The sequence below is a fragment of the Canis aureus genome, chromosome 1 (genome assembly GCF_053574225.1).
Source record: "Canis aureus isolate CA01 chromosome 1, VMU_Caureus_v.1.0, whole genome shotgun sequence".
NCBI lineage: Eukaryota > Metazoa > Chordata > Mammalia > Carnivora > Canidae > Canis > Canis aureus.
Window position 1 is genome coordinate 52011026 of NC_135611.1, and position 26178 is coordinate 52037203.

The 26178-nt window shown below is 37.8% G+C and overlaps 1 protein-coding gene and 1 long non-coding RNA gene across 5 annotated transcripts in view; one reads left to right on the forward strand and one right to left on the reverse strand.

The window, feature by feature from the left end:
* Window positions 1–26178, forward strand: part of PACRG (parkin coregulated) — a 516787-nt gene that overhangs the window by 302604 nt on the left and 188005 nt on the right. For 3 of the 4 annotated variants that reach the window (XM_077899338.1, XM_077899347.1, XM_077899343.1), the window contains exon 4: window positions 12995–13144. In XM_077899338.1, the coding sequence (XP_077755464.1) occupies window positions 12995–13144 (150 nt within the window). Of the gene's footprint in view, window positions 1–12994; window positions 13145–14990; window positions 15152–26178 lie in introns of those variants that run through there. The other variant, XM_077899358.1, reaches the window with a different exon arrangement.
* LOC144284842 (uncharacterized) lies at window positions 2306–7581 on the reverse strand. The gene is made up of 3 exons (XR_013353275.1): window positions 7494–7581; window positions 3663–3720; window positions 2306–2483 (listed from the first exon to the last, which is right to left on the reverse strand). It is a non-coding gene; the product is annotated as an uncharacterized LOC144284842 (long non-coding RNA).

Here is a 26178-nt window from a genome sequence, read left to right on the forward strand (position 1 = left end):
ACAGTAACTTCTTGCAAGATACATCCACGAAGGCAAAAGAAACAAAAGCAAAAATGAACTATTGGGACTTCATCAAGATAAGAAGCTTTTGCACAGCAAAGGATACAGTCAACAAAACTAAAAGACAACCTACAGAATGGGAGAAGATATTTGCAAATGACATATCAGATAAAGGGCTAGTTTCCAAGATCTACAAAGAACTTCTTAAACTCAACACCAAAGAAACAAACAATCCAATCATGAAATGGGCAAAAGACATGAAGAGAAATCTCACAGAGGAAGACATAGACATGGCCAACATGCACATGAGAAAATGCTCCGCATCACTTGCCATCCGGAAAATACAAATCAAAACCACAATGAGATATCACCTCACACCAGTGAGAATGGGGAAAATTAACAAGGCAGGAAACCACAAATGTTGGAGGGGATGCGGAGAAAAGGGAACCCTCTTACACTGTTGGTGGGAATGTGAACTGGTGCAGCCACTCTAGAAAACTGTGTGGAGGTTCCTCAAAGAGTTAAAAATAGACCTGCCCTACGACCCAGCAATTGCACTGTTGGGGATTTACCCCAAAGATTCAGATGCAATGAAACGCCAGGAAACCTGCACCCCGATGTTTATAGCAGCAATGTCCACAATAACCAAACTGTGGAAGGCACGTCGGTGTGCATCGAAAGATGAATGGATAAAGAAGATGTGGTTTATGTATACAATGGAATATTCCTCAGCCATTAGAAATGACAAATACCCACCATTTGCTTCAACGTGGATGGAACTGGAGGGTATTATGCTGAGTGAAGTAAGTCAATCAGAGAAGGACAAACATAGTATGTTCTCATTCATTTGGGGAATATAAATAATAGTGAAAGGGAATAGAAGGGAAGGGAGAAGAAATGTGTGGGAAGTATCATAAAGGGAGACAGAACATGAGAGACTCCTAACTCTGGGAAACGAACTAGGGGTGGTGGAAGGGGAGGAGGGCAGGGGGTGGTGGTGAATGGGTGACGGGCACTGAGGGGGGCACTTGACGGGATGAGCACTGGGTGTTATTCTGTATGTTGGTAAATTGAACACCAATAAAAAATAAATTTATTATAAAAAAAAGATCAACTGCATTCCCTTTGTGTGCCTGTTATCTATAGCCAAACTAAATGTGCTTCTATTATAGATAGAATACAAACCTCTAAGGTATTCTATACCTTTGCTTTCTTTTAAGAATGCCCACTCTCACATCTTCCAGTGCCTTAATGGTAAGGGACCTTCATAGCCCAACTCAGGAATTATTCTGTGGAGCCTCTTCTGTTTCTTCTCTCTTCTTACTCTAAACTTCAGCCCTCTCCCTACCCTAACTTCCCTTCCCTACAAAATTTTATATCTTCCTTTCTTGTGTCATTTAAAACATAATGTTAGAAAGTAATATATTCCCAACAACATCTAATGTGCTTGCTAATGCATCGTCAATGCATCAAAATGGCTTGCAAAATTAATTTGATCAGGTGCATAACTGCCATCCATACTAAAATTTGTATAGGTGTCATAATCAAAAGTGTGAAGTGGCCATTTGGGCTTGCCACTATAATATATATTATACGAAAACTATTTTTGTAAGAATCCCTAATATGAAATAGCAAATAAAGAGTATAATGACATATATTTTCCTCTACTAGAGAAATTATCAAAGTGGTGAGAGTAATTTTTTGTTTATTCACCATACATTCTCTCATGTGATTCTTTCTGTTTATAACCAGTAACATACATTTGTGAGATGGTCTACTAGGAGGCAAGTTGACTCCAGCTGCTAAAGAATTACAAAAATATCACTGATCTACAAATATACAGCACATAAGACAGTGGCCTCATTAGGAGAGCTCTAATGAGTTGAGGTCACCCAGCTATAAAGGATAAACATGCACAGACACAGCTAAAGCAACTTAACATTTAAGCAGCAATAACATTTTAAAAAGCAAAATAGTCTTGTTAAAGAATACTCAATGGAAAAAAATATACCAAGTAAGGGTAAAGCATGAGAATCCATATCACAATACAAAAAAATGGTTTGAGAATTCTATTTAATTAGAAAGGAGCAAGTGCAACTGAAATGCATTACTCTTTATAATCTAATAATTTTACTTATATACCTTAAAATTTTCCAGGTAAATTATTTTTAAAGCTATAAAACTATTTAAAAGTACTTATGTTAAGAACAAAATGTCTAATATCTTCTGAAAATACAGAAATGAGGTGTATTAGGATTATTTTGGTTATAAAATGCAAAAAAAAAAAAGGATTCAAACTGTCAGTCAGGTTTGCTTGATAACTCACATAACTGAACAATCCAGAGATGGGTCTCATTTCAATCATGGTTTAATATGGTGGCTCACTATTTTTACTCTCTGATTTGTTTTATGCAAGATCATCTTAAAGCTCGCTCTTTTCTTGGCCTTTGGATGTTCCAAGTAGATCCAGGGACTACATATACCTACAAGAAAAAGAAAGTGTCATTGTCCCTGAATTTCCAGAAAAATTCAAAGTCAAAAGTTTGCTGTGATTATATCATCTATATAGACATGCCCAGTCTTGAACACACTGACCAGATTAACCTAGGCCATGCAACCTGCCCATAGTACAGGTTAGGGGAAAAAAGAATTAGTTTCCCCCAAATGACATGAATTCTGTGTCAGAGACATTTACTAAGCACCAGATATCTAACAGCCCCCCAGCATTTCTGTTATGCAGTTATTTGAAACTATGGAACTAACTCTGTCAATGGGCTGTGAATGGAAGAGGTGCGTGTTTCCTTCAAACTAAGCTTTTCAGAGCCACTGCACTTCTCCTTGCCCTGCATTAACCTGAATTGAACATCTTCCATGAGTGTAAAACGGTCCTTTTCTGTGTGAAGCCAAAGAGATTTTAGGGCTAATCTATTGCTGCAGCAAACCTACCCTATGCTGAGCAATTCGGATTCCAAAATGAGAATCCATAGCTATTTAGGGAAACAGAATCTGGTTTCATAACTTAAAACATCCACATTATGAGGAAGTCATGTCCACTATGAACTTTCAGTAGCTGATGCTAAAGACCACGTCTCTCTGTCCTTTTTGAGAATTAGTATGACCACTGGAAAGGCCATGGGCCTGACCCTTATTTCTATTGCTGGCTCTACCATGTTGTGCAAATTAGTCCAACTCTTTGAGCTCAGGAGATGAGTCTGCATCTCCAAAATAAGGAAGTTGATACATCTCTTAGAGAGTTGTGATCATTGTTATGTGATCACATGTGTGGAAATGCCCAGGCCAGGTAAGAAGCAGGCTCTTAACAAATGGTAGGTGTTGTATTGAATATGAGTAATCATAGTCACGTGGGATTATAAAATCCAACTATTTGATGATTGCTGTTCTTCCTTCCTTCCTTCCTTCCTTCCTTCCTTCCTTCCTTCCTTCCTTCCTTCCTCTCTATCCATTTCTTTCACACTTTATCTATCAGTTACCTCACCACCCTTAATTCCCCATTTAAAAAGACATAATATAAAACTAGTGTCACTCTAGAAGTTATTTCCTGTACAGAAGTAATGTGTTAATAGATGTGGGATGATAGTAATCTCTGGCAGGTGTTAGCCAACCCCAGAAATATTTGAATAGTTAGCTGGTTGGTCACTTACCAGAGGAAAGGCTCCTTCTGGACCTGTGATGAGGAGTTGAAATCAGGCCCAACTCTGTCTGAATAGAGAAAATGAGTCAGAGAGATGCAAAACAAAAATGGGAGGTACCAGAGCTGATGGGAATGGAGCATACAGCTGTCCATGTCAAAACAGCACAGTTGAATCAAAGGGATAAAGAGCTAAAAATAATAATATTACATTTTCAAACTGAATTTAACAGGTATTAGGTGTCCTTTTCCCATTATCAAATAAACAAAGTTCATCAATTTTCCTAAGTCTACCACTTACCAGTTCTCAGACAAGTTAACCACTTTGAGACTCAGTTTATAATATTGGCAGAAGAATGGCACTCAATTTATGGGTTATTTCAGTGCTTAAATGAGCTAAATACGTTTCAAGCCCTCAGCAGGGCACACAGTCTAAGTGTAATAAATGTTACCATCATCATCATCATTATTCCAGGTCTTGATTAGGGCAACAGTTTTTAGTTGCCAAGACTAGAACTTTATCTGGCAATCTTAATCCTTCTGCATGAGGGGGTTGAGTTCTAGTCAGGGAAATTATCATTTTTACCTTCTTGCTGTTCCTTCATGGTCAATATCTGCAGACTTCCTAACTTTGGGTCATTGAATAATTAGTAGATTTGGATTCTGTAACTCTCATCAAAGTTACAGTAAAAAAGTTAGATGGAAAATGGATTAGGTCAAGTATAGACCTTGGTGATATTGCAGTAGGACCAAATCATCAGGACATATCACTTGGATTCAATTGTTCACACAGAAAAGAAAAAAGAAGGGAAAAAAAGCCTAACTCTTCAACCATTTCCATACCTTGACTACAAGGGAGGTCTTGCCAGATGCCTCGCTGATGTGGTCTGTTTATGATCTCCTTTATGAGTAGACTTATCAGAATACATGAAGTAAGCTTGGCCTGACATTTCAGAGAACTCACCCTGGCTGATAGTGATCACTGCTATTTTCTTGGGAGTTCTCCAATAACCTGCTTAAATAATAAATTCCAGAATTATACCAAATATTAATGCCAAACTTAGCAGCGTGTAGTTCTTCAAGCTCCTGCTTTGAGCTGGAAAGGGGAGCTTCTTCTTGAAAATGGGTATGTTTATCCACCTGCTGTTTAGCACTGCAGCTCTCACCCTCCTAGTGTGTGAAAAGCCTATGTATGTGATAGCCTTCTTCGTAGTCTACTACTTCCACTATCTTAAAGCTGCAGGAAAATTAGAGACCTTTCCTCCACCAGAAGAAAAGTTAACAGTGATTCTTAGAAGAATCAAGAATCCTGCTTGTCACAGCACATTGATTTGGATCCCATTCAGCAATGGTGTCAGGGCTGGCCAGCTGCAGATCATCTGTGGCCCACTCCTGTGTGCAGAACTCAGACAAAGGGCAGTCTAGGGATAGGGGAGCAAGGGGAAAAGAGACAAACCCGGCATTGCTTTCTGACAAAGGTACTGTTAGAGCTATTCAGGTTGTGTGGAAGCTAGCACAGGCCCAAACTTGGCTGCAGCAAGAGTGAGGAGCATGTGGAATTGCATCATTATTCAGGTTCCTCTATAGCTACAAAGTTGTGAATATCACATAGATCACGCTCAGGACTCTATGGTTGAGACCATTTTGATGATGAATGCTTTCATTTCTTTAAATAATTAGTTTTTTAAGATTTTTATTTATTTATTTGAAAGAGAAAAAAAACACAAGCAGGAGCAGAGGGGCAGAGAGAGAAGGAGAAGCAGACTCCCTGCTGAACAGGGAGCCCAATGCGGGGCTCGATCCCAGGACCGCAGGATCAGGACCTGAGCCAAATGCAGACAGTTAATCGACTGAGCCACCCAGGCATCCCTTAAAAAAATTATTAATTATGTATCTGTCTTTAAAAATAAGTATTTAAGGGAAAGAAAAGCCAAACACTCTCACCAAAAACTGAACTGTGTTCTATGGTCCTAAAGTCAAAATATGTTCTTGTCAGTTGAAGAAGTGAAAAAATTAACTACTTTTAATGACAAAGCTTTAATAGAATATCTGAATTTTGTATCAAGATGGTTTCTTTATGGGATGAGAGAAAAATTAATATTTTTTAACACAACACTTACTGGAAAACAATGAATTAAAGACAAAATTGTAGCCTTTATTATTGGTTTCCTAGATGCCCATAATAGCTGAGTTGAGTCTCTAATGCTCTAATTGCCCAAGAATATGAGAACTCAGCCATATCACATTTATTTAGTAATTGAATTCTGTTTGGGAAAAGAAAAATTTCTACAATTTTGAACCTGTATTTAGTTTGAAAACATTGTAAATTCATTATACTCTGTAAATTAATGGATTACATGATTAGCACCCCTCGACCAGCAAAATTTATGTTCATTTCAATCAAATTCAACTAATATGTGAGGCCAAACAATATTAAATATTCTAAAATATTTTAATTAAAAAAAAATACTTATGATACATTAAGACAGCTATAATAGGCAAATTCCTAGAGATAGCAAGTAGATGAGAGGTTACCAGGGATGGGGAGTTTCTGCAGAATAGTTGTAGAGTTTCTGTTTTGGGTCATGGAAAAGTTTTGGAAATAGAGAGGGGGGATGGTTACACAACATTGTGAATGTAATTCAGCCATGCCAGACTTGCAAATGATCAAATGACATTTTATAATATTTATATATTTTATACAATAAAATAAAAATAATCATTTAAGGTATAAAAATAAATGAGAAGAATTCAAAGACTAAAATGTCTACTCTCAGCATTATAATACTGTATTTTCTATTAGAAATTCTGGCCTCTGTCATGTGACCAAAAATAAATACTAGAAAGCTAAGATCAATTGTCAGTGTTTGTGGTAATATAATTACCTATAGAACCCAAATGAATTCACTGTAAAACAATAGAATCAGTAAGAGATATAAGCAAGTTAACCAGTAAATAAATATATAAAAATGATATGTTTTTGTGTATGTGTTATCAAGAATTTTTAGAATGCATGTTGGGATAAAATAGTCTTAGACAAACAGTGACAAAGTATAAAATTCCTTTTAAGTGAACCTAACAAATTATGCCGAATCTGAATGAAGAATACTGTAAAGCTTTCCTGAGGAGCTTAAAGATGACAAGGAAAATTGAAGAGATATAAGTTTCTAATGGAAAGATTCAATAGTAAAGATGTAAATTTTCCCCCAAAATATTCTCTAAATTTATTGAAATTTTTGTTGGTCTCCAGCATATTTTTTAACCTCACCAAATTATTTTAAAGTTTGTCTCAAGATATAAATGGTTAGGAATAACCAAGAAAATACTGAGAATGAATGAGAGAGCTCTACATTCCACTAAATTAAAATATACAAAATCATGATCATGATGGATAATATTTTTAGGTAAATATGCAAAGTATGCTGAAAAATTTTTAAGCAGTATATAAAAAATTATTTTTTAATGGAATAAAATCCTTAGTTTACAAATGCCTATGGAAAACATAGTCTAATGATAGTGGCTGAGTATATAGATTTCTCTGTTTATGTTCTATTCTACAAAGTGTGATCATAGCTTTTATAACCTACTTTTTTCTCATTTGTGTCTTGTCAACATTTTCCTATTAAAAAAAATATTTTTCTATTAGATAACTTTGGTAACTTTGTGATTTTCCATTATATAGGTATACCTGATTTTACTTTTGTTTTTGGAGCATTTAGATTGTTTCTAATTATAAATATTAACTATCACATCCTTCCCTATGACTTTTTCTGCATAGGTGTGTACCTCCTTAGACTAAATGCCCAGAAGTGGAATTGCTGGGTCAAATACTATAAACACACACCCTTTTATCCATGGTTTTGCTTTCCATGGTCTCAGTTTCCAGTAGTAAACTGCAATCCAGAAGCAGATGATCCTCCTTCTCACATATGTCAGAAGGTCAATAGTAGCCTAACGCTGTAGTGTTTCACAATTCCTACATCATTCCTCTCACTTTATTTCATCACATAGGCATTTTGTTATCTCACATCACTACAAGAAGAAGGGTGAATATAGTACAATAAGATATTTAGAGAAGGAGAGAGACCATATCCACATAGCTTTTATTATAGCATATTGCTATAATTGTTCTATTAGTTATAATTATTAATCTCTTATTATACCTAACTTATAAATTAAACCTTATGATAAAAAGGTATGTATAGAAAAAAACATGACATATGTGAGCTTTGATACTATCTGCTATTACAAGCATTTACCTGGGGTCTTGGAACATATCCCGAGGGTCTTAGAACATATCCCCATGGATAAGGAGAGGACTACTATATTGCTATAAAAGGTGGTGAGGGTTTATAATATAGTATCTATGAGAGTGCCTCTTTTCCCAAACCTGTGTCCACACTGAATATTACATTTCAAAAAACTTTTTGTTAAATGATATTCAAAATTATAGTGTTTATTTTTATTACTAATGAAGCTGAACGTACTGGAATATTAATTATTTATTTGTTTTATTAATTTGTCTATTATCAGTATTCTGTGCCCACTTTTTTCGTTAGAAAAATTCAATCTTATTGGTTTGTGATAGCTATTTGTATATCAAGGATATTAATATAGCTTATGTCAAAAATATTTTTTAGACCTTATTGTTTGCTTCTGCATTTTGTTTGGTGTTTCCAGTTTTAAAAGGAGTAGAAATATTTCAATTTTTTCTGATTCTCCAGGTGTGAATCATATCTGATAGTAGAAAATGTTCACACTTTGCAAAAATTTAGCAATAATGGATTTTATGCTTAAGAAAAATCATACATGTAACATAACCATCTAAGATGAATAAGTTTTACCTCTTTGACTTTAAATTATTCTTTCCTTATTCTTCAGCAATTTCTATATATCTGGAAGCTCTATCTTGTTGATTATACTTGAAGGAAGTAAGCAGTACAATAGAAATCCAATTTTCTGAATAGAAAGGTTCCACTGGCTGATCTATAATGTCAGTAGATTTCTCATGTCAGACCCTTTTCAAAATCTTAAATCTTGAGTTCAAAGTCCTCACTTATGTCTTGACAATAGATTTCAGGCCCATCAAGACAAGAATAAACACATTTCTGCTCTTTCAAACTACAGAATCATATTCTTTATATCTGTTAACATACTTTTTCAAAGGAAAAGAACTTTGTTTCAGAAAAAAGCCCTCTTTTTTATTTAATTCCATTGGGATGATAAGAACAAAAAGACTTCCAACTTAATGGTATATCTTAATTCCTCAAGAATGAGAAAGAAAAATAGAGGAATTGAAGTGGAAAGGAACTATATAAAAAAAATCCCTCTTGGACAAAGTTAAGGGGTTTTTATAGTACATACCCTGGCTTTATTTCACAGTGACTGCAGAGGTTTTAGAGCTATTCCCTGGTCATTTAGGAGGACTCAGAGTTCTATTTTAGATGCCATTAAGAGTAATGGTTCACACATTTCACTTGTCAGTCATTGTCAGTCCAATAACATTCATCACGAACATGTTAATTCAATCAAGGTTGCAGTAAAATGAAATAATTGTTCCTGATAGCTGTTATTACAATCCATGGTGAGAGAGATTATTAGTTTATTTCCAAGGGATCAATTATCTATACAGATAGGCATAAACCTAACCAACAAAAGTTTGATGTTCTTAGTACTCATATATATAAAAACTTTACTCCTTAAACAATGTGTTCTATATGACAAGCTGTAACATTCATGGTAAACTAGCATATTAGAATATGGCTATTATATTGCAGGCTTTGGTATAGATATTCTAAAAGAGGAAAACTGAAAATCCAGTATTCAGTAGCCACTATGGCTACAAAAATCTTTCCTGCAATTACCTGATGGGCTCTACACAATGATAAAACTATTTAGAAGACTGTTTCTATGCTATCTGGAGTTTTGTTCCCACATTGCTAAGTAGAACTTGATCCCTCTGAACTGGAGTTGACCTTGTAGGAGGAGAACTCTTTTATCTAAGAGGTGACAGTCTCTAGAATGCTATTCCCTCTCCTGGAATGCTCTTCGCCTAAATAACAGCTACTCATCCCTTGACTCTGTCCCTATGTGTAAGAGCCTTTACTCTCTCAACTGGGCTAGATGCCCCTTTTCATTTGCTGTTTAAATATCCTATCTTTCTTAGGAATATTCATCAAACTTGCAATATTTGTCCACTGTCTTCTTCCATACTGTATTATAAGCCCAAGAGGATGAAGGCCATATCTGTCTTCTCCACTTCTCTATCTCCAGTTCCTAAAACAGTGATTGACACACACACATTCTCAATAAGTATTTGATGAGTGAGGATTAAGTAAACTAGTATATGTAAGAAGTGCTTTGCTTTACTCCTGTAATACAGAGGTCTTCAGTGTATATTAGGCACTAGTGCTTGAACTATAACACAGCTCTATGCACTTCTGAATCCTAAACATGTTTAGCTTCATTGCTAGACTTTTTGCAAGAGCGTTTAGTGCCCATAATCCTCACAAAAACATTTCTGCAGGTTCCCAAGCTCTCTTTTGTTAAACTGAGCTGGGGCAGTAGGAAGGGTTCAGTGCCTGGTTACCTGAGAAAACCGAACAGGCTTTAGATGGGATAAAACCAGAAAAAGAGCCCCTACTACTCTGTGAGATGCTTTACCCTTCTCCCTTTCACCTTCCCATGGTACTTTGACACTTTGCTTCTGAATATCTTATTACTACAACTTTTAGGCTAAATTATAGCATTCTATTTGTAGTTGTTTTCAGAACATGGTATGGCCTGCAGTGTCTAAATGCTGTGGTAATAAACCATCATGCAGTGGAATTCCATAATTGTGTAGTTATATTTAGATTGGTTCCCTGAGTTAAAGCTGAGCCATCTCTATTCAACACATTTGTGTTTACAGACAGTCTTCAGCTTAAAATTGTTTGATTTGGGATTTTTCAACTTTAAGATGGTGTGAAAGCCATATGCACTCAGTAGAAACTGAACTTTGAGTTTTGAATTTTGATCTCTTTCTGGGCTAGTGATATGTGGATAGAATATTCTTGCATGATGCCAGGAGGTGGCAATGAGACACAATTCTCAGTCAGCCATGCATGGATAAACAACTGATACACTCACAATTCTGTATCCATACAACCATTCCGTTTTTCACTTTCAGTAGAGTATTAAATAAGTCACACGAGATAATCAACACTTCATTATAAGACAGGCTTTGTGTTAGATGATTTTCCCCAACTGTGGGCTAATATGTGTTCTGAACAAGTTTAAAGTAGGCTACTAAGCTATGATATTCAGTAGGATAGGTGTATTAAATATGCATTTTTAACTTACAACACTTTCAAGTTACATGGGCTTATCAGGACATAGCCCCATCATAAGTTGAGTAAGATCAGTACTTTCAAACCAAACAATAATGCGGTCTGTACTACACCAGCTGTTGGGGGCTCCCCAGAGATGTTTTCATGCCCCAATGCCCATCTTGTGGCTGGAGGCAATGAAGTTTCCACATTTTATTTTTTAAAACTTCCTAGTAATTCTAGAGGAAACAGCTGTGAAACGACTAAATGATATCTTATATTCTTGGATTTTTAACTGATAATTCAGTTTGGTTCAAACTTACCCCAGGTGTCATCTTTGTGCCTGGTTAGTTTGTACTTTATTTTGTAGGAAAAGAGGTGGAGAAATATTCTGAACTCTTTGAGCAGGCAGTGAAATGACCAAATATGCTCTAGGAAGGTTAATCCAGCAGCCGTGTAAAAAGAAAGATTGGGGCAGTAGAGAAAGAGAGAAGGGAGTCTGCTAGGAGCACATAGCAGTGCTCCAATGGGTTCCAGGGGCAAGAAACAGAGGAGTAGAGGTAAGGATGGAGACCTAGGCCCAGCAGAGTAGAGGCGAAGTTGAAGACCGAGGACCACAGAAATGGAGGTGAGGATGGAGAAACAGGACCACAGGAGTGGAGATGAGGATGGAGACCCAGGACTAGAGGAGAGGAGGCGAGGATGGGATGAGGACACAAACTCAAGAGTTACCTCAAAAATAGAACAAGATGTCTTTGTGGCAGGAGAAATGTGAGAAGTGAGAAACAGATTTTGAACTTGGGAGGCTGGGAATCTAGTTGTATCATTACTAATATGGAGAATGTAGGAAAATATAAAGTTTATGGAGGAAACTTATCTTTGGGACAAACTGAATTTGAGGTGCTAGAAGATCTAGGCTATTGGAAATGTGAGCTAGTGTTCAAGAATAATGTCAGAACTGTATCACATATCTTGACCATGGTATCATCCCTTTTGGTAGCCTGGTTCCTTTTGTCCTTCCGCAAATGACACATAGTTTAATCATAGCCAATCTATTCTTTAGAAGACAGAACAACTTATAAGTAAGAGCCTTTGACTTTCTCTTAGAGTAGTGTGGGGGTATCAGTTTAACAGTCACCACTGCTGACTTTCTATGATAGATGTTTTATAGCCCTTCTATTTCAATCTTGGAACTTTTAGGTCATTTTAGACAGTAAATAATACTTTCCCACAATTGATGAAATGGAGACATGTAGGGGAGTTAGCAAGTTCATAGAGCCAATTATCAGTATCCCTCGTCCTCTGCTTTCCCCACTGGAACAAATGGTACCTTTCATACCCAGCACGTGAGGGGACAACCAGGTAACTTACTTTTCCCCATCCTATCTCTGCAGTATAACTTGTTACTATGCACTCAGAAGTGTTCGTTAAAACCCATTTTGTATTCTTTGGGGCTCTTATTTACTGTTGATGTCTTCTAAAGTTCTGAGCTTTAAAAATTTGCTTTTCTTTCCTGCTTTCCTGAGAATCTAAATATAGTCACTTTATATTCACTTCTACAGGAACACTGTCAGTGTTGGTTACAACCTATAGTTTCTACTCACACATACCACACCCAGTTCTTCCCAAATAAATGTTTATTTCATGGTAATGGTTTTAAGGATCACAGAAGTTGTTAACTGGGAAGGATTGTTGCCTAGAAATTTGTCTGTCAGCCTTCATGGTGCCCTTTCACCCCAGTGACACTGACTGATCTTTCCTCTTTCATGCCACTTGCCCATCGCCTGCCTCTTCTGTGAAGGATAATGAGTGGCTTTCTTAAGATTGGTGAGGAATGGCCTGGAAAAACAAATAATGTACAAACAAGATCTTGTTTATAACATTAACAGCTACAGGGCATCACTAAAACTATAGTAATAAAGGTTCAGCCAACTAAACCAAGTACAGCTCAATTAAGTAGTCTATAAGTCGACTTCGCCTTGAAATTGTAGAAATTAATGCTTTTTATTTTTGGTTTGTTCCTTTTCCTACCATACAGATGCCTTGAATCTTCGAAACCGACAGGTCATCTGCGTCACCCTTAAAGTCCTCCAGCATCTGGTTGTGTCAGCTGAGATGGTGGGTGAAGCTTTGGTGCCCTATTACCGTCAAATCCTCCCCATCCTGAACATCTTTAAGAATATGAATGGTGAGTGATCCCAGGAGTCAAATGTCTTCTAAGCCTTAAAAAAAGGGAGTGGTGTGAAGTGGAGTTAATTAGCAACACACTTAGGATTTATTATTGCTTATAAACCAAGATCCATTTGGAGATCTAAATAGCGTAACTCCCATCCTTCTCCTGCTACTCCCCAGAGAAACAGTAAAATTAACAATTTCATTTATTACTCCTCACACGTACAGCTTACTTACTCAGTACAGAAGCACTGAAGCAGTTCTATAATCTTCCAATAATTAAATTGTGAAGTTTTTTTAATAGTCTTTTGAATACATTAGTAGGTTTTGAGTTTGTCCTTTCTCTTGGTAGTAATTCTACCTTTAGAGACTTTCTATTAAAATTGCAATTTCTATTAATTGGTTTAAGATGAATTTTTAAAGCAATATTATTAAAATATGGCCTAGGGAGTTTTGATACATGTTCTCATTTCTGAAAAATAGAAAAATAGATAATTTGTAGCTATTTAGTTGATGGTGAGTGCTGATTATCAATATATATATGTGCTGATACATTTATTCATTTTAATTGCTCTATAAGCTTTGGAAAGGACTGGTGAGCTCAGCTGAATCTGCTTTACTCTAAAAAAAGTACTAGTAAGTTGTGGTGATCTCTGGCAGGCGGTGTATGTATATTTGTTCATTGCAAATGATTTTCCTTTTACTCCTCTCGAAAAGATGTGATCTCTAATTTTCTTTCATCTTGCTAACTTTAAATTTCCATACTTCTCATATGCACAGCATAAGTCAACTTTTGAAGTGAATTCCTGACAGTCATGTAAATAAGTTAGCAATTTACTAATTTAATGGAACACTGCATGAAAATTTGGTGATGTGATCTGCTCATGTACATACAAGAAAAAAAATCAAACAACAACAACAAAAAAAAACCCTGAGTGTTCCTGCCACAAACAACTGCTTTGTTTGGAATCATTATTTTTCATATTATTCATAAATTGCTATTAAAAGTCTGGTTATTCAGGCAGACTATTTTAGGAAATCATGGAACCCTCAGAAAGTCTTTAGCTGTCTTTCAATAGTAGGACCTACTTACATACTTAATATTAGAGGTATTTAGTAAAAAGGATTTCACCTGGAGTTATGGAGCTTAAGAACGCTCATAATGGAGTGAGTTAATACCCATTCCAAAATACCTGAATTGCAGAAAAGACTTAATGTGGACATTGAGACAAGTTTCAGAAAACTAAAAACTGGCTGTTAGCTAGTGAATCCCCTATGATTTAATAAACTGACAGTTCTAATAACAGCATTTCTACTTTATGGAAAACACTTGTGTGAGTATTTTTTATTCAGACTTCATATTTTTACTGTATAGCAGCATCAAATATCCATGGGGTTATAGAATGCCTCTAACGTGTACACATTGTTCTATTATGGTTCATAAAAGAAGCCCTAAGTTCGTCCATCATATTGAGACTCCAGTTAACTGGAGAGAAACCTAGAAATGACAGAGATAAAGGTGTTAGAAATAGAGAGATGACAGAGAGGGTTACTTAAAACTGAAAGAATCAAGGAGCAGCCACCCCAAAAAAAGTCTCAGCTGTTGCTAACAGTTTTGAAGTGTGTGATTAGCAAGAGTCTCCTCAATAATCCTCGCGGAAACCCATGGTAAGTGTACTATTACTATGTCTGTGTTTTCATCATGAAAGCTGCCTCTCTGTAGCTCTTCTCATATATAAATGTGTGTGTCTGTGCCTAACCATCATAGACCATAAGCTCCAACACACATTCCCCCTCCATCACCTGAGTAGGAGCAGGTGGCTACTACCATCCTGTGCTAATGCTTTCATGTCCCACGGTAGAATCTGCAGCTTAAATCTAAGCATCATCTTGTATTATATAAAAGAAGAAAAACCATCATGTTGAAAAGACAATGAGAATCTCCCTCAGCCTCAAGGAAACCTGTAAAGAAGGGTCTGTTCAACCACCACAAAGAAATAAATCACTAATTTATTAAACAAAAGCAATTGGTTTCCACATCTTTTTTCTACTTTTGATTTAATTCTTTAACTCACTGATGTTCACATGCTTAACCAAAGAAGTAATTGGCTTAAGGCATATATCCCTATTTAGATTTAATCAATTTGGGAATTTATACACTAGCCTTAACTGGTCCCAAACAAGGTTAATTATTTAGGAGCAATTTTAAATGCATACATAGGGAATTCCATATTCAACTATTTTTCTGCTTAATATCTTCCTGACATTTGAGGGGAAAAATATTAGCTTCAGCCTCATTTTCTACTTATCTTAGAAACCTGTCAGTACAATGCCAGAATGCAGTAAGCTGTATTTCCAGAGGGTCATATTACAAAATTGGAGCATTCTAGCTATATAAAACTTAAAACTCTTCTTCAAGGCTGCTATGTTGCCATAGATCCAGTTCTACCAGAGGAAGCATATCACACAGGATTTCCAATTATAATATATTTTTAGCATTGAAATAATTTAACATTAATAGCAGTTTAATAAATTCTGTTTTATAATTATAGATATACATATTCACAGAACCATATATACTTAATCTTAGCAGATGTATTTAGTAACAGTTATATTCATAAATAAAATTGTAATAGAAATTTATTTCATGTAGCGTTCGAAAAAAATTCATTCTTAATTTCAACGTATTTGAAACAACTTCACAGGTTTTTGTGTTTTCCCTACTTAACTTTCACATAAATCAGTGTCTTGTTAAATTCAGATTGAAATATACTTCTTTCAAGCCCCACCACAAAATATTTTTTTAGAATGAGTAGCACATATAAATGCAGGAAGAATGAGAGAGGAGTCCTTCAAACTTAATGACCTTGTCCTCTGTCTGTTCCTTTTAAGAGCAAGCTTGAGCTTAATTCTACTGCCTGCTCCTTTTCTGTAATCTCTATCCTATTTTAATGTCAAATGGACTTTGTTGGAAATGAGCAGTGGGGCTGAGCAGATAAGAGCTGGACAAACATTGAAGCAGGCACAGACTATGAGGTGCCCCAGACATGGAGTCCTCCCGAGGACTGAAGGGAACCAAAGAGGGGTGGGGAGGAGCAGGTGGTGCTGGCAGCACCGATCTGTACCCCGATCTACACTCTATACCTAGGTATTTTTTTTAATTTATTTTTTATTGGTGTTCAATTTACTAGCATACAGAATAACCCCCAGTGCCCGTCACCCATTCACTCCCACCCCCCGCCCTCCTCCCCTTCCAACACCCCTAGTTCGTTTCCCAGAGTTAGCAGTCTTTACGTTCTGTCTCCCTTTCTGATATTTCCCACACATTTCTTCTCCCTTCCCTTATATTCCCTTTCACTATTATTTATATTCCCCAAATGAATGAGAACATATAATGTTTGTCCTTCTCTGACTGACTTACTTCACTCAGCATAATACCCTCCAGTTCCATCCACATTGAAGCAAATGGTGGGTATTTGTCATTTCTAATAGCTGAGTAATATTCCATTGTCTATACCTAGGTATTAAAACTTATAGCAAGCACCACAATATTATTTCTGTCCTGAGAGTAAGAGTGGCTTTGTGTTTCTCTTTATGAGTAGTATTTTTATAGGGTTTTAGGCTAAATTTTAAAAGTTATAAACACGCAGAAGTCTAAAGATGAAAGTTGTAATGTGGACTAACGTCTTAGAGTCAGAAGATGCAAATCATGTAACTCTCTGAGCTTATAGTTCTTTTAAATTCTTCTAAATCATCTCTTTAACATATAATACAAAATTTTTGTAGGGTTGATGTGACTGAAAATTCAAGATAATATGTCTACAGGTTCTTCATGTACAACCTGGCCTTTAAATGAGATAGCCATATGTGTCATACATTATATACATGTACAATGTTATATACATATGATATTATATCCAAATATTGCACTACTATATAAATTATTATATCACAACATGAATAGATGATTGAACGTGTTGTGCTCCCTGCTGGGTAACTCATCCCCTTAGCCTTTCCATGAGCCTCTGAGCCTGTCCCAGCGAGGATGATCCTTTTGCCTCAAAGGATTCATCTTGCCTCCAATTGCCAAATGCCAGGTGGGTGACTCAATAAGTTAAGGACTCTGGGATTCATTCAAAGATAACTGGTTTTCAGGGGTGCCTGGGTGGCTTGGTCAGTTAAATGTCTACCTTAGGCTCAGATCATGACCTCAGGGTCCTGAGGTCTAGCCCCGTGTTGGGCTCCCTGCTCAGTGGGGAGTTAGCTTCTCCCTCTCCCTCTACCTGCAGCTCCCCCTGCTTGTGTTTTCTGGCTCTCTCTGTCAAATAAATAAATAAAATCTTTTTTAAAACCCACAAATATAACTGTTTTTCAAGTCCATCTCTTCTGGCATAGTCTTTAAGCTCAAATTTGTAACTGATGTTTTGGAGAAAGTTGTATTTTAAAAAGAGAAGCCTGAGTGGGCCCACACGAGGGGAACCTGGATCAGTATCCTCTTTGGAAGATCCAAATAGTAGCTAAGTTTGAGTTTCTTTTCTTTATTCCTAAATGAATTTTGCATGTCGAAACCATGCTGTCTTTCCAGCCACTGCTTTGTGGTGAAAGAGAAGGAAGAATTTCTACAATAGCAATTTCTTCTTTCCTGTATTCTTTCACAAATGTTATTAAAGGTTACAGGAAATTAAGACAATAGAAATGTTCAATTTATAGCTTCCAGAGATGAAACTACGAAATTAATGGTGCAGTGTATTGCATTTGAGAAGCATGAAACAATAAATGGCATTAAAACATTTATAGCTAAAATATGGGGCTCCACCAGCAGATTAGAGCTATCCAATCAGCCTGTTTTCTGGAGGCAATCCTAATTTTGGTTCCTTTGTTTCCAACTGCACCAATAGTCCTAAAACCGTTCAGAGACTCCAGGCATCAGTGATTCTAATAGCACCATAAGTTTATATCATGGAACATGTGAAAATAGAGTAATGAAATAACGTGTTTATGTGGATGTGGAAATCAACATGGGCCCTCGTGTGTAGGTTTTTCTAGGGCACTTCTAGGATGTATGCCACTGGAGACTAATAAAAATCTATGAAAAAGAGATTTTAAAACTTGCAATTCAAGTTCAGACACGTTATAACATATAGTTATAAGGGTGCATTAAATTTGCTGAATTTCAGAGTTTTTGTACAGTCTTTGACCCTGAAGTTTAAGTAGTTTGAAAAAGCTAGATACAATTGGATTCCACTGGTAGGCATTTAAAACACTTCTAATGAACACCTAAGTGATCTCGTCAACCGGATTCAAACCTTCCCAGATGTTTCCGTGAGCCCAATGGGACCTGTTCTCAATGGTCCCTTAAAATGTTGATGAACTTTTGGAAGCTGATTGTGTATCAAAAAAGGCATCAGTTCTTTGTCTTGTAATTGACTTGTATAAAGGTTATTTCCCAGAGTTTATATTTAATCTTGGGATTAAATTTCCCAAGTGGGATTCTGTCCAGTTTTGAGTTTGACTTGTATTTTAGAAATTTACTTCAAAGTTTCTTTGAAATCATTAGTTTTATTAGATTTGAAAGCATTTGAATGCATTAGAACTATCGCCTCCATTCCTGAAAGTTAGATTCAGAATGATCATGCGTCTACCTTGTCTCTCCTGAGTTCCCCTCCGCTCAGATTTTACTAGTTGCCCTAAAAGAGAATCCTAGGATCATAACAAAGCTGGCAGGTACACATAGGGACCCTTTAGTCTGCACCTGTCTCCAATTTACTCAACTACCACATCCCACCATAAGTTCCACAAGGACAAAACATTCATGTTGGGTTTTCTTTCTCCTGTGCAGACTGTGGCATACATAAAAGAATGAAATGCTTAGCAGGTGTTTATATGCAATTTATGCACTAACCCGGTCTGCATGACCAGCACTTGTTTATTCAGTCTTGCCCTAAGTAAGTAGCTTCACTATTTCATAAGATAACCCATTCTACATTCAACACTAAATTGAAAGCTGCGGCTAAAATTCTGACTTACCTGTCTAACCTAAACCACACAGAATAGTGTCTAATCCCTTTCCCAAAGAGCAGGCCTTCAAAAAATTATATAAAACCTTCCTTCCCCCTTAATCTTCATTTCTCCAAGATCAACATCTCTTCTTCTTCCAAGCATTCTTTATAAGCACACCTTCCAAAATCTCAGGGGGTGTGAAAGAAGGGCCTATGTATCTGCAAACACCACCGATGACTCTGCAGTAATCTGAGAACAGCCTCAGGGCACAGAGCATCCTGGGAAAAGTCAAGACTTCTCTGCCCTCGCTGAGGCACCTTGCATGTGGTCAGCCTGTAAGATGGCCTTACCATTTTTGAAATCTATAAATGCTTACTGAAAACATTTCCTTTTCACTCAGATTGCTTCATTCAAGTTTTTTAAACCTAATTCACTTGTTAAAAAAAAAAATCCATACTGGGGGCTGGCACATATCAGAAATTGCCTCTGTGTCTGTGGTTCTCTGGAGACTTTCCTGGTTGCATCTGCCAAGAGGAAAAAATTATTCTTAGAGTTGTCCATCTGTATCTGGAAACACATGAGCTGGCAGGGTGATGACCGAGGAAATCAGAATCCGGCTCTGAAAGCTGTGTATTAGTTTGTTAGGGCTGCTGTAACAAATTTCCACAAACTGAGAGGCAGAAACAACAGAAATGAATTGTCTCCCAGCTCTGGAGGCCAGAAGCCCGAATTCCAGGTGTCAGTAGGGCCATGCTGTCCAAGTCTCTAGGGAGGAATACATGCCATGCCTGACTCCTAGCTCCTGGTGAGGCTGGAAATCCTTGGCTTGGAGATCACCACTCCAATTGCTGCCTCCATCTGTGCCTGGCATTTGTCCCTGTGTGTCTGTCTCTTTGTCTCTTCTCTTCATAGAAGCACACCAGTCCTTCTTCAGCTTGGGGTGAGGCCCCAGGCACCCCAGATTTCCCCAAGGAAGCTGCTGCCACCAACCTTCTGGAGGATCCTAGGGACCCACGTGGGGTAGGGGACTGCATGACCTGCATCTGTTCTTGCCCCTGTCCAGCCAGCTGGGCAAGGGGGTCAGGCCAGTGTGTGCTTGAATGGAGTTTGCATCAGTAAGTTGAAGTTCACTTTGCAGACAAGGACAGATAGAACAATATGCGGAAGAACAAGAAATGGGACGGTATTTAAGAGCAAAGGCTTAACCTGGCTTGAGGTTAATCAGCTGTGTGACCTTTGACAGGTTGTATAACTACTCTGTGATTCCATCTCCTTAATTAGGAAAGCAATTTGTTTGGAGGACTATTGAGAACCCATTGATGTGCAGGGAGCTGCAAGGGGGTCACTTTTGGAGGGATGTCAGTGGCCTGAAGATGAGGGGAATAAAGAAGGCTAGAACACGAGTCAAGTTGTTTTACAAATTAGCAGGTGGTAGGTAAATGTGACATCACTTGCCTGCTTCATGGGTTGTGGGTAAAGCGGTATGGATGTGGTTTTGTGCAGTCCTTCCAAGGGAACTAAGTGAAACCTGTTATAAATCATAGGATAATTTGGTAAGGTGATCAGATACAATATAAATTTTCGAAAATCAGTATCTTTTGTGTATATGCCAGCAGTCAGAAACACTATGCAAAATTTGTTTCCTAAGAGTCTCTGCTTGCAGAAATATCCCATTGGAGAGAAACTTTTACTATTCCACTCTTCGTCCTCCCATTAGTTTTAGCTCCTTCTCTGGATTCCTCACTTATTTCAGGAGAGGGTTAAAATATTTATCTAATCAAAAGGTCTGATCTAGAGGTTTACCGAAAATAGCCTGCCCCAATGGACCATTGAAATCCCAACCTTTTTCCAAGACGGACACAGCTTTCAGTTTGTAAGTGGCTTTTATATTTGCAGTTTTTCTGTGTGAATCATTCTGAGTCTTAGTCTCCAAGTTGCATTCTGGGCATCCCAGTTTCACCTGCATTAGCCACATCGTTCTGGTTTTTACCACAGCACCTCCCTCAAACCCCCTGAGTAAGTTCATCTAAATGAATCACATTGTCAGAAGAACCCCGAGCTGTAGACACATTCATGACCCAGGCACATCACAATAGTCCCAGATTAATGGCAAATTTCTGTTATGGAGAACAACTTGCATAGGTAAACCCCATTAATCATTTCTAAACTATTGCAACACAATAGTTTTACGGAAAGAAAGGCTTGAGATGGGTGCTGGCCATCTGTGTGCCTATTGCCTGGTTGCTGGAATGGACTATGTGTCCTACTCCCATATTCTTGACCTTGAAGGACCACCCTAATCGCAGTCCAGGGACTCCCAGGAGATAGTACATGTTCTTCCTCCAGAAGTGAACTCAAACATCACATCTCAGGAACCTCCCCTGAACTTGCTGAGCCCAGCAGAAGAAATCACTCAGTCTGTCCCAGGACTTGCTAACATCTCTCCTACTGTGTAGATTCTGTTTCCTGTGTCTAACTCTTCAACTAGGGCCCTGATACAGGGATAGGGTGGGGACAGTTGGCTTCTTGCTCAACCTGTCTGCCAAATCATGTTTGAAATTTGTGTTTTGTCAGCCCTTACACCCACTCTGAGGTACTCCAAAATGGATCAATGTACAGAATGATTTAATTCCAGCTGGTTCCCAGACTTTGGCCAGTACATCTCCACTGTTAGCTGGAAACTGGCACATTTCTGAAAAGGAGATTTCCACCAATTCAGTTTAGGCCTTTAAGATATGTCTAGAGAAATCTGTATAATATGCTTTAATGTATTTAAAAGCTCAAGATGGGCCCCAAATGAGCAAGCATGCAAATATTCGCCCAAGAGAAAACAGTGTTCTTTTCTATTTTTGCAACAGAAAGTTTTACTTAATCTGGGCAAGAAAGCACATAGTGATTTCTACAGCTTTAATTTAAGGAGGCTCCTAGATTTGGCCAGATCATAATTTGTACTTTTTAAGTCACCTAAAATATCATCTATGGATTTGTAGATAATTAAGGTCTCATTCTCATTTTCCTTTATATGCAAATCTTTCACAAGCACCAACAAATGACTTTTTAGAGGTCTCTATGTGGACATTGCAGGGAAAATAAGCATGTCACCAGTGTAATTGTTATGTTGAATAGTCACTATTCATGACATAATTAAAAGGCAAGTTTAAAAGGGAATTGGAGACAAAAAAATAAGCTTTATTCAGTGGGGGAGTCTTTCCCTGACTACATAAAACTTAACAGGGGCCTTAATTGTTCTACTCACTCATAAGATCAAAGGCACTTTGAGTCACACAACTCCAGTGCTTGGAATCACTTCTTTAACAGATTGATCAAAACTCTGAACTTGATTTGCCCTCAAATATTCTCCCCTCCCCCAGCTCAGATCTGTTCTGTGCCGGAAGCTTGCCGTGGAAAACAGGAGTGCGCCAGGCCTTCCCTTCCATCTCTCTGCTTTGTGTGTTCTCATTCCCCCACTACCTTGTCTACTGAGATTCTGTGCCCTAGGTTGTCAGGGTGGAATACACCACTGGTGACAAGAGGGGAAGTTCTTACAGCTGATGCCACCCTGAGCTGGCATGACACTCACTCCCTGGGCGTGAAAGTGATGAGGCCTGTTACCTCCTGGGGAGCATGGCTGATGGGTCTCTAGTGATACTTGCCATGGGAAGTGGCTCTCCATCCTGGATGTTCTCCTTCGTCCCTCAGCTAGGGTGAGTCTCCAGCACTCACTTCAGCTTCTCGTGCCCAGTATTCCTCTGTTCTTCTAGGGAACACTGTCACACAGGTAGAAATGACCCCTGGCGGCACTCCCTCTCAAAGGAAAAATATACTCACCCATCGTGGGCACTGAAAACTCTGGAAGTGCAAACCCAGGCCTTCAGTCCTGCTGTCCAGGCTCCATCAGATTCTCAACCATGATGAAGCCCCAGGGCTTTGTTTCATCCCACTGCTGGGAACACATTCAGGGCTCTCCAGAAGGTCCTACCAGCCAGGTGGGATTGAAAGCAGAGCATGGAGGTAGCGCCCTTCAAAGAAATCTCATTGTCTTCTCACCACACATGGGCTCTCTTTAGAAACCTTTATCTCTTTAGCTGAGGAACTGTTCCCCAGAAACTCCCACAAGCATGCTGCTGACTACACGAGTCGGGGTCACACACCCCATGTCAGCTCCCTGTCACACCGGTTTTGGTTTACTTGAGCCAAACAAAACCTTAGGAGGAATTCTCCACTTAGTATGAAATCGGCTTTCCATTTTTATTGTCTTCCTCAAAAATCTATATTTTTCACATTGACAGGATGGGATGTATATAGCTCAGCATAAGCTTAACCATCAATGAAGAAGGATTGAAAATATAATGGGCATTCCTTAGAAAAACTGCAAATACTAAAAAAAAAAAAAAAAAAGGAAAAACTGCAAATACTATTGATATTTCTTTGCTTGCCTGATTTCTATATGATATTCTCATGTATATCCTGAATTAATGTTCCAAGTAATAAAGAAAAAAAAAGTAATGGTGACAATGTTGCTATGGCTAAGTTGTATTTGGATTGTTCCAAGATCAATTTGCTTTTTTCCCCCTTTGAATACAGTATTTTAACATGAGCCTTCTGTGAGCCCATTTATATCCATTTTGTGATGGCAGTGAACAGAAAATGACTCTCCATCCAGTGACTTTGAGAGTTTGCATACCTGTTACAACTCTGCTGCTTCTTCCTACAAATAAACCGTGCATTTATCTTAAAATTTATTTAAGCCTTGAAGTTATCTTTATCATAAACTAAAAAGCTAATATTTCAAGCTTTGTTTTCACCTGTAGGTAAGTTGTGTATTTATTTATACACATAAAGGGTTTCAAGGTGGTTGTAGTTCTTCTAAGAGAAATTAATATTATACACGTTTCTATGTGGGTGTGTTTATTTATTATAAATATGGTAAACAATAACCTAAGCAGATGGCTGAGCTATAGGTCTGTCTAGAAGCAGTGGAATATATGTTATCTTTTCAAAGTTTCTTAAAATCTATATGAATAGAATGATGATATTGAGAAAGAAGTAGTACAATATTTATATTTTTGTGGTGAACAACTGAAATTTCTGAAGTAATTCCTGTTAAGATTTTAGATAACAGTGGAATGAGGAAAAAGAGTGTGATGCTAGGGCTGTCAAAACCTGATGACATGCCCACCTTTATTTATATACCTGCCAAGCTTTCTGTTACACTGCGGAATACTAGACCTTCTTGCTCGCACCCTAAGGCTGGTCTCACTACTTCCAGAACAACAAATGTACCAGGTTAGCTCAAAAAGTCATGGAGAGCAGTGTGGTTTTTACCAGCCATTTGAGAGATTCCCAAGAGAGGACCACATAGTACTATTGATTGATTCATTGAAAAAAAAATTACTGGATGCTTACCATATGCCAACATAGCAAAGCCTCCTAAAAAAATCCTTAGAGATGGAAAGCCTGCTGCATGCAGCTATTTTCCGTTTATCAAATCCACTGAAGATTTCCTCACTGTCTGAATTCCTGACGATTTCCTTGTGCCTGAATCAATGCATACCCTACCGGAGACCTAGAGAGTGAAGGGGGTTTCCATTACTCTGAAGAAACAAACCAGCTTTCAGTTCCTTATCACCTACCAACTTCTTCTGCATTTTTTAATACCTTGACCCTGAGGTCAGGGCATGAATCTGGAAGAATAAAAATCCAGATGCGATGGTAGACTTGTTGAGACTGCTCAATGGCAAGAGGAGGGTGCTTAGACTTAGTGCATTTTCTTAGCCAATGAAACAGTAAAGAAATAGAACAACGTTTCAAATTACTGACCATTACTATTTCCTTCTTGCTGAAGAATAGGAAAGTCAGCTTCCTTAGCCCTACCTACATGCTATCTTATTCCTGGAAGATCCTGAGAAGACCTTCCTGGGTGGGCAACCTCCAAACACATTTTTTGGGAGGGTGTTTGGTTTTGGTTTGGTTTTGGTTTTGATTTTTTGTTGTTGTTGTTTGATTTGGTTCTTGTTTGGTTTGTTTTCTTAGTTTTATTGAGATATAATTGACATATAACAGGTATAAGTTTAAGGTATACAACATAATGATTTGATATATATTGCTAAATACCACAAGAACTTCAGTTAACATCTATCACCTCACATAATTACCTTTTTTCCTCTTGTGAGGAAAACTTTTAAGATCTATTCTCTTAGCAGCTTGCAAATACACAACACAGTATTGTTAACTATAGTCACCAAGTATTGTTATCAGCTGTCTCTTAGAATTTCTATAAGCAATATTTGCTGAATCTTTGCTAGGAGTGCCATTTTATGTGATTTTTGCTAAATCCTTGCTAAGGACTACAGTAAAGTATGCATATTGTGTTTACAAAGCCAACCGAAGAGCATTTGAGATTATGAGTCCTGAAGCTACCAACCAACTGGATTTGAGAGCCCACTCAAATACATAAGATATGGGCCATGGAGGACAGGATACCATCTGGTTCCTTCTCCATCACCAGGGCAGGCTAACAGACCCAGGCTTTCTGTAATCTACTAGGCCTATGGGATCAAATAACAATGAGCCAAAAGCTGGGGTCTTTTTTTTTTTTTTTTTCAAATCTTCGGTATTGTTACTAGAATATAAATTCCATGAAGGCAAAGACTTGTTTCCTTGTCATTGCTTGATCATCAGCTCAAGAACAGTTCCTGTAGTTCTAGAGCTCAAAAAAACATTTGCTGAAAAGATGGGTGTAGATGGATGGTATATTTGTTTTCTGTTGCTTCCATAATAAGCTACCACAAATTTAACTGCTTAAACAGCACCCATTTATTATCTTACAGTTCTTTAGATCAGAGGTCCAGTGGGTTTGGCTGGGTATTATGGTCAGACTCCAATACAGCCAAAATCAAGATGTCAGCCACCCAGCATTCCTTACAGAGGGTCTGGAGAAAGATCTTCTTCCAAGTCATCCCAGTCATTGGCAGAAATCAGTTCCAGGACTGCCGTCCTGGTTCCTGGCTGGGTGTCAGCAGAGGGTAGCTCTCAACTTGTAGAGGCTGC